The sequence below is a fragment of the Thamnophis sirtalis genome, unplaced genomic scaffold (assembly GCF_051295495.1).
Source record: "Thamnophis sirtalis isolate CommonGarterSnake01/CBP01778 unplaced genomic scaffold, rThaSir2_p1.2 scaffold_5, whole genome shotgun sequence".
NCBI classification, from domain to species: Eukaryota; Metazoa; Chordata; class Lepidosauria; order Squamata; family Natricidae; genus Thamnophis; species Thamnophis sirtalis.
In genome coordinates, this window is record NW_028261385.1 from 79,666,871 (window position 1) to 79,683,793 (window position 16,923).

At 38.3% G+C, this 16,923-nt stretch overlaps 1 protein-coding gene across 3 annotated transcripts in view; it reads left to right on the top strand.

The window, feature by feature from the left end:
- Positions 1-270: 270 nt before the first annotated feature.
- SH3GL2 (SH3 domain containing GRB2 like 2, endophilin A1) overlaps positions 271-16,923 on the top strand; it is a 113,690-nt gene continuing 97,037 nt past the window's right edge. Inside the window, exon 1 of one of the 3 annotated variants that reach the window (XM_087716107.1) lies at positions 271-607. In XM_087716107.1, the coding sequence (XP_087572233.1) occupies positions 563-607 (45 nt within the window). In that variant the 5' untranslated portion in view covers positions 271-562. Of the gene's footprint in view, positions 608-5,165; positions 5,234-16,923 lie in introns of those variants that run through there. The other 2 variants (XM_087716108.1, XM_087716109.1) reach the window with 2 other exon arrangements.

The window sequence follows — 16,923 nt, forward strand, 5'->3', positions numbered from 1 at the left end:
ACTTCTAGCGACTTGCAAGCTAAATGAGCGTGTGCAGACGAGCCAGATCCCCCACATCTTGAAACCCACAAGACAAGATTGCTGTGAACCAAGACCGGACGGGCAGGGGCCGAAACGAACCTTGAACTGGCCTTGAGCAACCCCTTCCATCAATCATACGGTCGCCCAATACTCTACTCCCAGGGGTGGAGATCTCCAAACGCCCCTGATCTACAACTCCCATAGCGATCGGGGGTGGGGGGTTAGGAAGAAGACGCCTACAAGACGTTTTCCTCCTCGGCTCCCACCGGGAAAGCCAGGCAGAAAAAGGGGCTGGAAAAGTGGGGCGCCTTTCCCTTTAAGAGGACGAGTTCCCACGACTTGACGTCAGGGTGTTTCTGCACCGCAGCCGGGATCTGATAACCCGTCGGGGAAGGTGGAGGGAGGGGGGGGCGGCCGAGAGGAGGCAGCGAGGGCGACCGAGCAAGAGGCAGGAGAGGGCAAGAAGCATCCCCGGCCGCCTACCTTCCTGCGCGCCCGCCCGCCCAGCAGTGTCCACGGCCGTCCACCTTCCTCAACAACCATGTCCGTGGCGGGCTTGAAGAAGCAGTTCCACAAAGCGACGCAGGTAGGGCGTCGGGAAAACCGGGGCTTCTCGAAGGAGATTCCGGCTGGGAATCTGGCGGGGGGAGGGGGTGCAGAGAGAGCGAGAGATGTGTGTTCACTCTGTCCAGCTTTCCCAGGAGCCAGAGCCGCGGGGGGCCTCTAGGAGGCGCTGCGCTTTGCCTTCCGCGCCCCGGCCCGATGGGGTTGGTGGTGGTGCTGGAAGGAAAGGGGCTGCGGTGGCCTCATTTTCCCCTTTTCCCCTCCCGTGGGAGAAGAACCCGCCAGATGTCGCTTCATAACGAGACGGGCTAGGAAAGGAAAGGGGGTTGCGGGGTGGGGATGAGGGAGAGAGGGAAGGGACACGCGGTTTTGTGCAGCCTCTTTGGCGCACTTCTGCAGGGGGCTCCCGTGAAATATGCACCGTGGCCCCCTTTCTCCTCACCCTTCCCCCAAAACCAAAACCCATCCCCAGGGATTGAAGTAGCAGAAAAGAGAGTGAGAACGCTTTGACTGCTAGCATTTGAGCTGCAGCGAAGAGAGAGAGAGAGAAAGAAGAGAGACCGGCGCCAAGAGATTCCCCGAAGGAAAGACGCTGTTTCCCCTCTGCGGGAGGCGAAATAGCAGCGCGCCCGCGGACGCCCTCTTGCCGGCCGTCTGGCCCGCTTTGATGTTCTTTTCGAACGCGCTTCTCCCAAAGGACATCATTGAACGCGCAGAGTTCGATTTTCGGCAGAGACGGAATCGCGCTCTCCTTTGATTCGCCTTCCTTTCCCCCTCCTTTCCCCGCCCCCACCGATCCTTCCCTGAGGGGCAGCATGTCCCCTGCAAAGCGCGGGAGGAGATGCATGTTTATGCCGCCCCCATTCGGTTGCAAGTCTTTCGCGGTGGGAAGGGGTGGGTGGGAGAAAAGGGAGCGAAGTCCGGCAGGCGAGCTGAGGTGATGAGAGTGCCGGGCTCTGATTAATGGTCTTGGCGCTTTCTGGTTGGCTCGCCGGGCCTGGCGCTTATGTAAACCTCTTTATCCTGCAGAGGTATCTTCCCAGGCTTGGATCTCGGCCTCCTTGGATCGAGGAAGAGATGAGTTTAAAAAAATAAAATAAAATAATGTCCAGGGATGTTATGGATCTTTGAATTCAAATACTCCTTTAAAAAAATGGGCAGTGAGAGTTATTTAAGGTCAAAGCCTCAGACAAGCATGACACACTTTAATTTTTATGTATTTATTTTCATCAAGCATGAGTTAGATAACGGATATAAGTATATACATGATTATGAATACATGAAATGAATACGAATACAAGGGAATATTAGGACAGGGACGATAAGCACACTGGTGTGCTAATGTGCGCCCCTTACATACCTCTTAGGAATGGGGTTTTGACTATATATATATTTGGCTGATGGATAATGGGGCAAAATGAGCTCAATTTTGATAATTAGAACCATTCCTGAGAAAGAGAAAGATTAGTCTGTTAAACCAGGACCGACAGGAAAATCTACTCTTCTCAGTTTGGGGGAGGAGGGGAAGGGTGCTTAAAAATTGACCTTGTCCCATTGATCTGCGTCTGCCACTGGAGGTGGTTTAAAAATAGATGAAATAATGCGCACAGTGAGCCCTCTGTTGCCATTTTGGAAAGACAATCTAAGGATTATGTCCCAACAGTCATATTTAGGTTACACAGATGTAAATTCTACCAATTCCACCAGATTGGCTCACTGATTGATTGGCATAACTGCAGAATGGAGAGCTTTCTTTCTTTTTGATGTTGGTTCTTCACAAAACACCTTTTGGTGATCTTTACTTAGATGTAAACCAAGTAAATTCCATAATTGTGAAAACTCTGACCTAAATTCTATGCACCATGAAAACCACATTTTTTTTGTGAACCATTAAAAGAGCATAAAGCCTTTTAAAGCATCTTCTAACAGATCTTAGAGGATGTGTGCGTGTCACTATAGTTTGTAAAACTTCCATGTCCCTGAATCCTTTTGACCAATAAGCAGGAGAAGTAGACCTAGGCTGACTTAATGGAACTGTCACTCCTCATACATTTTCTATTTCTAAAAGTATGTTTTTGAAACTTTTATCAGTTTGAAGATCACATACTTCAGAGTTCTCCAAAGGCTTATGACTTGGTATGGTTTGATTCTGGGATGAACTGGGAGCATTTCTGGTGCTAAAAGTTGAAATGGGTACGTTAAGCCTAAGTGAGGCCTTCTGATTTGTCCCTTATTACAGTTTTTCAAAAGGGGAAAAATTTGCTGGCATTCTACATTCTGAAAGTAATAAAAGGGAATGAAATTGGTCTACATGCATGTGTAATGCACTAATTGTAACATTTTGCTCTATTACTTTTATCTAATCAGTCTTCAGTGAGAGCTGCTAATGAGGTTAAATCTGTCGAGAAGAGGGAAGGGATGTTTTGACAGTTTGCTACTAGTTAGGAAATCTAATGTAAATTTTGTATATAAAAAGGTGAGAAAAATTCTCCCTTAGTTAAGCGAATGAATGCCATTAAGATTGACAGAAGTGTTGGATCCTGAATCAAGTAGGTCATCTAGTGACTAAGGTGCCATTAATTAATTCACTTGGATTTGTATGGAAATGTAATTCCATCAATAATAAAAATCCTGTGAGTTGATGTGTTTGGTTTACATGGAGAGAGGATGCACCTCCTCTGTGCCTCATTCACTTCAGGTATGTGCCATTACATATCTGCAACATTCATGATGTGAATACAGTGAATAAAAAGCAGTCCTAAGTAGTCTTTAGAGTGATCTCTAATCTTATGGCTCTTAATAGGTAAGCATAAATAGTTGTTCTGAAGAAAACTTAACATGGAGTTTATCATTATTTTAAACAGTACTATATTTTTTTAAAAATGGAATAAACTGCAAAGCTAAATGCAAAAATCTCAGAAACTAGTTAAAATACATTTTTCTAAATCTATATGCATTTTTGTTGTGATTTACATTGAAATTGGTTTCCTTGACATGCTTCTAGCTAGAGCTGAGCAGGTCAGTTTGGTGATGCCTTGTCCTTTGTTCACCTCTTCAGTCGATTATGACCCTGAAATAGCATAATCTGACAAGTCTAAGGTCCATATATGTTTCTTGTACCTTCCATTAGCTGTGTAAGATAAAAGCTACCCATTCTTCAAGAATTTTGGTATTAAAAATAACTTATAGCAATAGCAATAGCAGTTATGTTGCTATTAATATCAACTTATGTTGATATTGTAGAGGAATCTTAATGTTGCCATAAGTGGCATACAGTTTTTAAATGAATGGTGTAACAAAAGGGAGTTCTGGGCCCAGTGAGAAACTCATAATGATTGGCAGATAAATAATTGGGTAGTATTTTCTAATTTCCTGCCTGAGCAGAGGGTTGGACTAGAAGACCTCCAAGGTTTCTTCCGACTCTCTTATCCTGCTAACAGGAGTTTCCATGATCCCAGGGTTAAGTAATCAGTTTCTAATTCTCCTTGTTTTCAGCAGTACTTTAGCTCAGTTGCCCTCCAACTGAAGAGGTTCAAAACACCAACAGAACATGAGTAGTTGAGAACTCATATAGGACATGATCAGAAAATAGCTCCATTGCAGCAGTTCACTGCAGAGGTGGTGTTCATTCTCTCCATTACATAAGCAGTGTTAGATAGGATGAAAAGTGAATCCTGTGTGGTTGAAGAAACTTTTGATGTAACTTAAAATTTATTTTTCCTGCATACTTTTTTTTTGGGGGGGGGGCATTTCCAGAAGTCTGTGCTTTTTATCTTTTTTAATATAATTTTTATGAAAGTATTTTTTTAAAAAAATACAAACTAATGTGATAAATGAAAGAAATCAAAGAGAAAGCTAAAAGTGCAAGAAAATGGGAGAAAGTAAAGATAAAATAGAAAAGAAAGGAAAAAGATACAAATAAGTAGTTTCTACTCTTCTTTATATCAGTTATAAGTACAAATATAATTTTAGCTCTTACTCTGTGGTTACATCATTTTAAAAAAATTCACTTTAAGATTATAACATAGTGGAAAAATTTAGTCCTTTCAGCCACATATTTTCTCATTGTTTCATCTGTATATTATAACTATACATTCTTCCACTTCTTCCATTTCATATTTCAATAAAAGTTTATACATTTTAGCAATTATATACTCATCATTTGTGCACAATTATGTTTCAAATTCAGTATTACAATGATAAAAACCGTAAGTTCTTTTGTATACTTAAAATATTTCTAATAATTGTAAATAAGAGAATCATTAACTACTATATCCCTCTGCCACCAGTTCTTCTTTTGACTTTATTTTACATTTTATGTTCCCTTGAAAACTTTAATATTTCACAATAAGTCATCAGTGTTTGGGTGTCTTGTATACAAAATGCTTCTTGTGTTGTGTGCTTTGGAAACAGAAAGGTGGTTTCAGGCACAACCTGGGCTTGTAGCTATTTCACATTCTCAGTATGGCATATCTAATATACTGATTTTTTAGACCCACAGCAACCTTCACTTTTATCATACCACAAGTATCCATGCTGCCCAAATCTCAGATCATGCGCTTCTTACTCCAAAAGTCTTCTATTTCTCAGCAACCCTACAGTTTCATCCAAACCAAACAGCAAGCTGAAAAATACAGTTTTAAATCAGGTAAACATAAACTTCCTTTTTTGCATCTTATAAAACCTTATCAATAAAGGAGAATATTTGTAGCCCAGGGTTGCAATGAGGGTCCTTGGCTGTTTTCCTCTCAGCTTGGTTGTTATCTTGTTCCATCACCTAAATTAGGTAATATCATCAGTGCAAATTTACTGACTAATACTAGTTTGGATAATAAAACATGTGCAAGAAAACAACCAAGCTCAGAGAGTACCATCGACCCCTCATTACACCTTACATTTAATTTGTGCTTTCTTTCCTGTCACAAAGTTTAGATATGCCACTGTTCAAATGGTAGATCTGTTGCCAAAACATTATCTGAAACAAAAATCTCATTTTAAGGAAGACATTTTTTAATCACAGTAATTATCCCCAGCAATGTCCATTTTTCTCCCATCTTAACAGATCTTTTAAAACTTCATTCCATGCCTTAACATAGTTGTTTTGAAATAACATGCAATTCATATTTGTCATAGAGATACAAACCTGTTCTCATTTTTTAAACTTATTCATCAATTCTGTTTCATTTTCTATTTTCACAATTTTTTTTTGTTAATCTTCTCATTTTTAAAAAAATCTTGAAACCTGCTAATGGATCAAATTCATTTAATTTACATGCTAATATTTCATTTCCCTTTAAAGGATCTGACCAAGTCATCTGCAACAACTCTTAACATACATTTGTTTTTTCAGTCTTTATTTCCAAAATTCATTTAATCTTTTATCTTTATTTAGTATTTCAAGGAACAAAATAAGAGAGGGGACAGTGGTTATATTTGTCTTGTTCCTTTTTGTATCTCATAGAGCCATGATGGAGAACCTATGGCTCACATGCCACAGGTGGCATGAGGAGCCATATTTGCGGGCACAGTAGCCCTCAACTGGTGCGCATGCGCATCGTCCAGCTGATTTTCACCCTTCCAGAGTGCCGGGGAAGGCCGTTTTCACTCTACCCAGGCTTCAGGAAAGCCTTCGGAGATTGGGGACGGTGAAAACTCCCCTCTCTTGCATGGTTTTTTTTTTGCACATGCACAGGTGGGGGGGTCACATGTGTGCACACAATAGCATGCGCACACACAATTTTGGCACACCTTTAGAAAAAGGTTAGCCATCACTATCACAGAATATTGTTAGATCTCCATTAACAAATATTTGCTCTTTTTGTGAAGTATAAATTGATCTTACCTATTTTCTAAGTTTCCTCCGAAATTTGTATCTTCCAAAGCCTTGAACAGGAAAGCCCAGTTCACATTGTGAAAAGATTTATCTGCATCTAAGAAGATCAATGCAGTTTGCTCCAAATATTCAAAAATATTCAATATATTTCTAACGTTGGTGTTTAAACTGTATTTTAGGATTAAAAAAAAACCCAAAACATTGATGTTCATGAATACATTCTTGCAAAATTGTCTTCGGTACAGTTCTTTTGTTGATGTTCCTATTGAAATAATTATTTAGCCATTTTTTTGTAAATTGGAAATCTGTAGAGAGGGGATAGCTCTCCATTAGCAAACAGTAGATTCTTGTTAGTAGTATTCATACTAGAGAGAAATATAATGGGATTTTTCTGTTTGACAGAACTAGTGTATTTATTCTCACCCCACCATCATCATGTTCATATTTGTTGGAGGAAATGAACATATACAGTACTTTGTTTTCCTTTTCCAAGCAGTATAATGCCAAAAGGTGTTTTAACTCTCTGAATGTGTCACTGAAGATGTGAAGCTAAATTAACTTAATTGCAAATAGATATAACAGGAACTCTTACATGAGTTCATGCTTTGGGTGAACTCAAATCATGTGCCCTGTAAAATGTGAATTGACTTTGTACATGTCCTCAAAACAAAAATAGATTACTAGCTAATATTATTTGAGGGAATAAATACAGGTAGTGCTCAACTTACAATAGTTCAATTAGTGACTGTTCAAAGTTACAATGGCACTGAAAAAAGTGACTTACAACCCTTTTTCACACTTTTACTGTAGCATCTCTAGGGTTACATGATCAAAATTCAGACATTTGGCAACTTACTATTTATGACAGTTGCAGTGTTCTGGGGTCATGTGATCACCATTTGCAAACTTCTGACAAAATCAATGGGAAAACCAGATTCACTCTACAGTGATATTACTAAAAACTGCAGGTATTTACTTAACAACTATGGCAAGAGAGGTTGTAAAATGGGGCAAAACTCAGTTAACAAATGTTTTGTGAGCAACAGATATTTTGGGTTTGGTTGTGGTCATAAGTTGAGGACTACCTGTCTACCTATATTATGTTGGCTAATGGAAAACTATCCTTTTTTATTCTATTGCTTATATTTCTTATATTGCTATAAGAAATAAATGAAATTTCACTACATAGGATTTCTGTGATAATACTGGATAAATATTTCATACTAGAAGTAAAAAAGCTATCATGCAGGTTTATATGTGCCACTTCTGTTCCTGGTTTCTTGAATAGCATGTTTTTATTCCCATGGTTGAAAAGTCTTTTTATGTGGACAAAGCTGATTTAGAAAGCTGACAGGTGTTACTGATGTACCTGTTTTCCTTCTTCTCCTTTTTCTTTGCTTTTTCTGCTGAACAAGTCACAGGTTAAGATACATTTTACATTTTGAGGGAGGTTTAAAATGTCCCTACTGGGAATAAGGATCATTTAATTCCCAATGAGTAAGATTTAAGGGCTGTAAACCAATTTATTAAGTGCTGAATTTCCAGTTGATATGAAAAGGTTTTGAGATTTACACAGCTGTGAAATGTTGAAGTTAATGGAGTTGCTTTAGATGGTTGAAGAAAATTATGGGATAAAATGTGGAATGTCTGCAAAGGCCCTGAAGATAAAGTGCACAGACTAAAATTGTTGTCATTAATCATTATTTCATGTGGTGATAAAGGTTACTGAGGTGATTTTGCATCAAACCTAACTAACATGGCCTAAGGAATAATGAAGTTGCAGTCTTAACAATAATGGAAAGTCACATTCTGTCCATTTCTGGTGTAGTAAGAACACATGATTCAGTTTAGCCGATTAATGTTTCTCTGATTATTTGATTTTTTTTTCACTTAATTGGTATCTCCCAACTGTAACTCAATAGATAACCCTTCTATGTCATTTTCAGCTATCAGTTCTTTCAAAGCATTTTCCATGTTAGAATAGTCATCTTTGGAAAACTGGAAGCTTTCAGATTCGGGTTTTCCCAGATGTGCCAATATGACATTGCTAATAAATTGGATTTTTGAAGAAACTCAAGCCTCGGAGTCTTCTTTCATTGGAGGTATTACTTGGAACCCTGACATTAACCCGAATCTGAAAGCTTCCAGGTTTTCCTCACCGAAGTGAAAGTTCAGGTCCTTGCCCAGAACCCACATGTCCATCACATAGTCCAGTCAGGCACCGTCCCAATTGGAGATGCCTTCTAGTCACACCACTCCAGGTGCAGGGCAAGAGGTCCTTGACTCTCTGAGAAAGGAATGTTATTTAGACTATATATCTCCCATACTCCATATAATCCCACTCGCATTTTCCCACAGCAGAAAAATGTGGCAGGCCTCACAGGTCACCCTTTTCTGGTGTCATCATCAGAAGCTTCAGCTGGTCTCCTGCAACCATCTGGAGGGTTAGGTGAAGTGAGGACCCAAATCCTTCAAACGTTGCCTGTCCCTGATCTCTATCCATAATTTGATTTATATCCATAAATAATGGATGAGTATGATTTATATCGACAAATAATTACCAAACCATCTGGTAAAGTCAAGGTTTTTTTAAAGGTTAATATTGATATGCATGCATATATTAAAACATGTAAATATAACATCTTGCTGCTTGTCAGCTAATGCCATCGTGCACTGAAACCTGGTTTATAAAACTTCTACTATTCTTCATCAATCCGTTTGCAATTTCAGATTCTCTGTTAAGAAAATTCCTCTGGATTAAAATCTACAGAATTTTAGAGAAAGGCCTTGTATACACTCAGTCACCACTTATATATCCATATATGCAACATTGATTTTAAATGATTTCTGTTCCTGCATTGCCTATTTGTTTTCAGGATTTCTGCCTTTGGTGTGATTTTTCATCAACACAATATCTTGGTTTATTTTAAGGCTTTGTGTGATGATGCAAATCAATCATGTAATCACAGACTTTATTACTAATCTCCTAGGTTTTAGAGTCATGAAATTAAAAAAAAATGTGTTGGAGTTTACTGTGGGTTTCATTGCATTATATTCTAAGCAATCAAATTCAAGATTATTTTTGCTGACAAATTTTAAAGGGACTTGAACTAATTTGAATCTATTTCAGCATACTTTGCCACTCAAGGCTATGGCGCACAAGTTCTATTTCATACCACAAAAGCAAAAAAAGTTATATGCTTGTTTCCTTGTGGCTTAGCTCTGCAGGAACTGAGCTCTTTTCTGTGAATCTGTATTGTGAAACATTGAGTCAGATTTGATGAGTTTTTGAATGATAGATGGGTTCATTTCCACAATTTTAGACTAGACCCCTGAACCTGATCAAGGACTCCTACTATGTCCGAATATGAAGTTCCATACAAAATATATACATTTACCCTTAAATCTTGTTAAATTCAGGCATCTGTTGCTGAACAGCTTCTGTCACAAGTCTCTGATAGTTCCCTGCTTCACTCTCAAGTAAATTCATATTGTTGGCCATATATGGAAATAAGGGAAAAAATACAGGGTCGTCCAGACTTCCCTTTATCCAGATGAGCACATGTTGTTTTAGTTGCGAAGTCATGTCATGACCGCATGGACAATGTTCCTCCAGACCTTCCTATCCTAACCATCCTCTGGAGCCCATTTAAGCTCACACCTATTGCTTCGGTGACTCCATCCAGCCACCTCATTCTCTGTTGTCCCATTCTTCTTTTTCCCTCAATCTTTCCCAGCGTTAGGCTCTTCTCCAGTGAGTCTACATGAGGACATGTAGAGGTATCAATTCCAGTTAATGATCATAGGATATATATTTTTCTAACTTTGGGCCATTTAGTGAATTGGACATAGAACAATAATGCCGACCTTTCATTAAATATAGGGAAATGCAAGATGCACGCGAGAGAGGAGGTTTGAAACTACCCAATCTAAAACTATATACAGTATATGTACAGTATACATATGAGTGTATGAAAATGAAAATAAAAAAAAATTGTGAGAAAAAAAAAGAAGAAAAAAAATATAGGGAAATTCAAGTCGCCTAAAATGAGCATTTCTTCACTTAAGGCATAGTTTTATCTGTTGCATTTATTGCCCTTAAATGAGGTTTGATAGCTATCCATTTAAATAGTTTGAGAAGGAATAATTAGTCTCTAATTAATTCAGGGAGATTAATTTATTAATAGTTGCATGGCCTTTAATTATATCTCAAAGCAAATGGCAAGTCTTGGAATTGTAGGAATTGGCAGAGGAGAAAAATTCATATTTGTGAATTTTTTCAATGCTTTTGGTTGCCCCTCTGAAATACACTAATTGGGCTGATCCAGCTGATATCTCCTTAGTTAGTATGGTTGCTAAAATAAATAAAAAAGCACTTATGAATTTCCTTTGACTGGGGAGCACCAGAAAGGCCTGTTGCATTAGGTTTAGAGAAACTGAGCCCTACACTAAACAAATGACAGGGAAGCTGCATAATCTTTCACTGTAAAGTTGTAGAAAGATGTTGAAAGTTCCTTACTCAGCTTTGGAATCTGTGAGTACGTGTGCTTCTGCACATTGCCATTTCAATGTAATGTGTTGAATTTGGGAGTTCAAACTACTCTAAATAACAGTTGAACTCTTCTATATCAGCTTTCTGTAGGGTCTATAGTTTTTCTACTTTTGTCATTAAATTGTTTGAAAACTGCCTAGAGAAACATATTTTAATTTTCCACAGGATTACAGTTTATAATCAAAAGTGCAAAGCTTCTTAACCTTTCAGTCTCTGCCAAATCTGTGTTTAAACTTTGAGTGTGAAACAAATACTTCTCCATCTGACATGCTGGAAAATGCCTGAAAACCATAGCCAGTTTTCTATGAAATTGAACAGCTTTTTGAACATTTTGCAAAGTGCATGATTCTGTAGAAGATGGAAAAGGGAAATCTGTATATGCCAAAGTTTGTAAAGGTTTCTCCTCTAAGGACTACATTTGTCTTGTTGGAAGTTATGTTTTACATTTCCTTAGTAACTAAACTAATCCAGGCATCCAGACTAATAATTTCCTTGTTTGTTTGAAATATTTAACATGGTTGCATTATGGATTCACATTAAAGTACTGCCCCTTCTGTTTTCATGCAAAATAAGTTCTTACACTGTTATTTGCCATACAAAAGTTAAAGTGGTTGGATAAAAACATTAGTGAATTAGAATTATGGGATCCATACTGGTTAAATTGAGCGTTCATCAACTGATGAGTAATTCTGTATTGTCAATCTGTTCTTGAGTTTCTAACCTTGTGCTAATATGGTGGCCTCTAAATCATAATTTATGGCTATAGGCAGACTTACATATATATGAATTTGAAGTCTATGCTACATTGGGTTACTTAAAAGAATATTGTTAAACTAATGAAAGTTTAGTACATTGTACATACCTAGCTACTGTTTCATTTTTGATAGAAAGCTGATTCTTATGACTTTTCAGAGAAATCTAAAAAATGATAAATGTCCTATGGGATTAGTTAAAGGAAATTTTTTAACTTATCTGTTAAGTAGAGGCATAATTTACTGCTATTCAGAGGGATATAAATGTCTTGTTATACATTTTGGCTTTTGTGATAAATATAGTATATCTTATGGATACTATTAGGTTCACATAGCATGCTATCTAGATTAAAGTTGGGTTGAGTAATTTGTAGTGTGTACCTGAAAATATATAAACCCCTTTGGTGTTTCCAGAAAGTTTACAGATTTTTCATTTTCAGAGATTTATGTAAGTCCTACTGCTAAATAGTCCTCCTGCTATTTTATAAATAAAAAAAAAATCAATGTGATCGCTAGGATTCAAAAATGATTTGATGGCTCATAGTCACTGCTAAATAAAGGGAGTTCATGAGAACAACGGATTGCAAAGTGTAATGCTTATTTTAATTAAAAGAAACCAACATTTTGCATATCAAGTGGGGGGGGGTTATGCCCAAACCAAGCTCAGTGCATTCATTTAACCCCATTGTCTTGAGGATTTCATGAAAGTGGGCTGATTTGGACCAGGCTAAATTATATTTGTTCCTTTCACTTGAAGGTGCTTTTTCAGAAAGCAACTGGAATTTGCCTTTTGCTTGAAGAGGTTTTGCTTCTCATTCAAGATGCTTCTTCAGTTTGGACTTAATGATGGAGAATGGAAGTGAAACGTCTTCAAGCAAAAGACAAAGTCCAATGTCCTTTTGAAAAAGCACCTTTGGAACAACCATAACCAGGATGACTAAGAACCTCCATAGATGTTCCTTTCACTGAGGTTTTCAACCACACAGATTCTTGAGACACTACTTCCCCTGCTCAAAACAAAACCCGAATGAAGAAATTAGCACCATTCAGCATAGAACAGATTAAATACCAATCTCTAAAGCTCTTGGATTCCTCCAGTCTACTGTCAGAGCCATAGCCTTTGGATGACAAAAACTGGAGAACAGAACCCTGAATAAAGTAGCTAGAACTTTACCCAGAGGCATCTTTGCCTTTTGAATAATGCTTGAATCCTCAGGGTTTTAACTGCTTCTTGCAGCCTGGGGGTGTTAGATGCCTCAGCAGCTTGCTTTTTTCTGAGCAGAAGTCACATACGGAAATTGCTGTTCCATAATTTCCCAGGAAACCATGAATTGTGTTTGACAGATGTGCAGTTATTCGTCTTTCATATTTGGGATTTACACTACTGTGTTGCCTTTAGAGTTGGTAGCTATTATCTATGCAGCACTTTCCCCTTGCATTTATTTGGTCCTAAATATTACGGCTCTGAGAATTTGTTTTTCCTCTCTTGATAAGCTGTTTGCTTTTTCCTCTGCTGTCTGGGGCAACTCCCCACAACGCCATCCTCCCCACCATGTGTCTGGAGACAGGCTCCAAATGCTGGAATCCAATTAAAACTTCCCTGTGGGCCTCTCGCATTCCCTGTTTCTCTTTGTTGCAAACCTGTAGAGTTAACAAGCAGTAGAATGATGCTGCACACTCTGCTCCCACAGCTCAGAGTATGATTATTTATTGAGTGCTTCCAGCCTGCATGATGAATACATTATTCTACGACAAAGAAGGCAGCCTAATTTAAAATGGATAGTTGATAATGATATTGAATTTCTTAAATGGCAGGTTGGCATACCAGCAGTTGCCTCTCATTAAAAGCATCAGGCAGCGGGAGAATGTTATGATAAAACTACCACAGCGTGATTTTTTCTGACATTTTCTTGCTATGCTACAATTTACAGTTATCCTACAATTCTATTGTAACTCAGGTGCACATCCAACTTTTGTGTATGTTTTCAAAATATATGGGTATGGTACATTTGCTATTATTTAAGTAGAAAAATACATTGTAAGTATAGTGTCAATGATTGCAAATTGGCACATTGGAAGCAATCTATTCTGAGTAGTAAATAAACATAAATAGATCTATTAGATAAGGCAACTATTTTAAGGCAATTAACACTAGTAAATTCACATTTAATGACACATTTGATGAAGTAAGTGCAACTAAGCCATTCTAGATCAAATCCTGCCGACCCAATGTCAATGGGTGTAATATTTTACAATGAGGAGGATTTAGTCCAGAAGCAGAATTAACTTTTTCAGCTGAGTTGAACTACTGGGAACCATAATGCAATAGTTTTCAGAGTCAGTGTGTCAATTCTTTGCAATATTAAGGAACAATTGAAAATTCTATGCCCCTCTCTGTTCTGTCTTTTCAATCTAATTTATGAATGTTTCCCAAATCCCAGCATGATGTATATCTGTCTCATTATTACCACCCCTGTTGCTTTCGCTTTTGTTCTATATTTAGAACTGAAGCAGCATTAATAAATAGGAAGTTATTCTAAGCGGACACGAAACTGCTTCCATTCTGGTTTCAGTCTTTAAAAATCAATTTCCAATCAAGATATGTAGTGGCTGCTTTTGAGATTACAAAAGGTTATTTAACATTAAACAAAACCTTCTGAGATTAAGAAATAGTTAGAAACTGAAAATCAAGAATCAATTGGTTAAGTACCCAGAAGTGATCCAAAGGACACTGGTTGTAGTATCCAGGATCCCGGGGAAGGGAGCTGTGAGAATACAGGCAGTCCTCAACTTATGACCACAATTGCGACTGGAATTTCTGTTGCTAAGGAAAACAGTTAAGTGAGTCACATCTGATTTTACTACTTCTTTGCCACAACCATTAATGAAATTACTGCATAATTACTACCACAAGGTTGTTAAGCCAATCTGGCTTCTCCTATTGACTCTTGTTTGTTGGAAGCCAGCCAGGAAGATACAACTGCTCTCACATGACCTGGGATGTTTCTGCCATTGTAAATACACGCTGGTTGCTAAATGCTCAAATTTTGATCATGTGACCGTAGGGATGCAGCAACAGTCATAAGTGTGAGGACCAGTTGTAAGTAACTTTTTTCAGTGCCATTGTAACTTCAGACAGTTGTTAAATGAATGCTTATATATCAAGGACTTAACCTAGAAGAAAAGCAAATAAAGTAGGGAACTTTGAGAGGAGAGAAGTAGATTTTAAAAATATCCAGGAATAAAACCAAAAGTATAGGGGTATAATAATGAGAAAAATATGCATCATATTGGGAGACATTCATAGGCAGGATTGAAAAACTAGAAGGTAGGAAGGTCATTCCAGTTAAGCAATCTGCCTGTTAAATAATTAAAAGTGCATGGAACCAGTCTTCAGAATACAGTAGATTTCTGAAGGGTGAAAAATTGCCAGATGCATCCAATATGACTCTTTTTGATTAAGGAAAACATAGCTTGAAGTAGTTTTGAAGAAATTGAACGTAATTATTTTAAACCTTTATATTTAAAATGGAAAGCCTTTGGGAATGTGTATCATCAATGCTGCATAATAGAAACTACATTAATAACTGCAGTAGAGCTACCAAAATTCAATACAATAGAATAAACTAAAACAGGCTCCACAGTCTCAAATGCCGCAGTTTACACAAAACATTTGGTAATTGTGCAATCGCGATGGACATCACTAGATCACAAGTATATCTTCATTATGTGATAACTGCAAGTTAAGGATAATCACAAGCTTTTCTCAATGAAGTTGACAAATGTATCCAGGGAACAACAGAAATATTGGACCAGTGTTGGTTTGCCTGGGTGATGCATTTCATTCTCCATTGCATCTACCACTTCTTATTTTTAATACAAAGTGTTCTGACCCCCTTCTCCGTCCAGTAACGAATGCCGAGACAAGCTTAACTGGAACTCCACAGCACTTTATTAGCAGGAAACATAAATCTCGGTGGCTGAAAGCCCAAGCATAACAAACAGATAAGAACCTTGGCAGCAACTCAGACTTAGATAGAGACAGATAACAGCTTCTCCAGTGTTAAGAATGAAGTTGAATCCTGCAAACCAGACTCCTCCCAGAATCTCTCCTTAAATACAATCTTGAGAGGAGCCTAATTACAACCACCTGGGTCCAATTATCTTTTGTAACTGCGTAGCTGTTCTCTCCGTCAATCTGCCCAGCATTGCCGGGCATCCAGGACTACCTCCCTTGTCTCCTCATCACTACTCCAAGGCATGATGTTAGGAGCACACTCCCTTCGGCTTCCACTGCTGCTCCATGCCTCAGGCGCCTCCTGGTGGCCAACCAGCCTCTCTGAGCCTTGCTCGGAGTCGGAACCCTGTCCAGGGTCCTCCACCTCTTCCAGAACCGACTCATAATGCCCCTCGCTGGCGGAGTCTGCTTGCAGCTCCAATGGCTCCTGCTGGGCCACAACACAAAGTGATATGCTGCATGCCCACACATGTTACTCTGAAATGAACTATTTTTATTTGTTAAACTCTCTCATTTCCTAGCCATAAAAGTCTGTTTTAAAAAAAAACCCAGCTTCCAGAATTCCATATTATGTCAGCTTGCACCTCTAATAAATGCAACAACAAAAGCCCTTGAAAACTAACACCTTAAAAACAATGTCTTAAGGGAATGCCATGAATGCAGAGCTTCATTACCACTGATTTTATTTATTTATGAAATTGGTATAACCGCCCATCTCACCAAAAGTGATTCTGGGCAGTGTACAACAATTGCATAAAAACCACAAAAATAAAAATAAAAGCTGTAAAAAATAAAAAAAAATCTACATTAAGAAATAAATAATATGACAAACAAATACACTAGTATATTTGTTAGTAAAGTATTTAGTAAATCATCTATATTTATAATAGGGGAAGTCCTAGCAGCTGTCATTACAAGGGAATTGATGGTAAAATATGCTATTCCGATGCTTAATTTAGTATCCATTCTTATAAAAATATCTGAGAGAAACTGTCTGATCCATAGTTTTTGATTGTTTAAGTGCCCTTAAATCCAGGGCTGGGCTTCAAAAATTTTAGCCTGGCTGCTATGTGGGTGTGCCATGGTGGGTGTGGTCTAGTTGGCCTCTTGCACCACAGTGTGTGTGTGTGTGTGTGTGTGTGTGTGTGTGTTTTTGTCCTCCCAGGGCTCCTGAGGTTTTCCT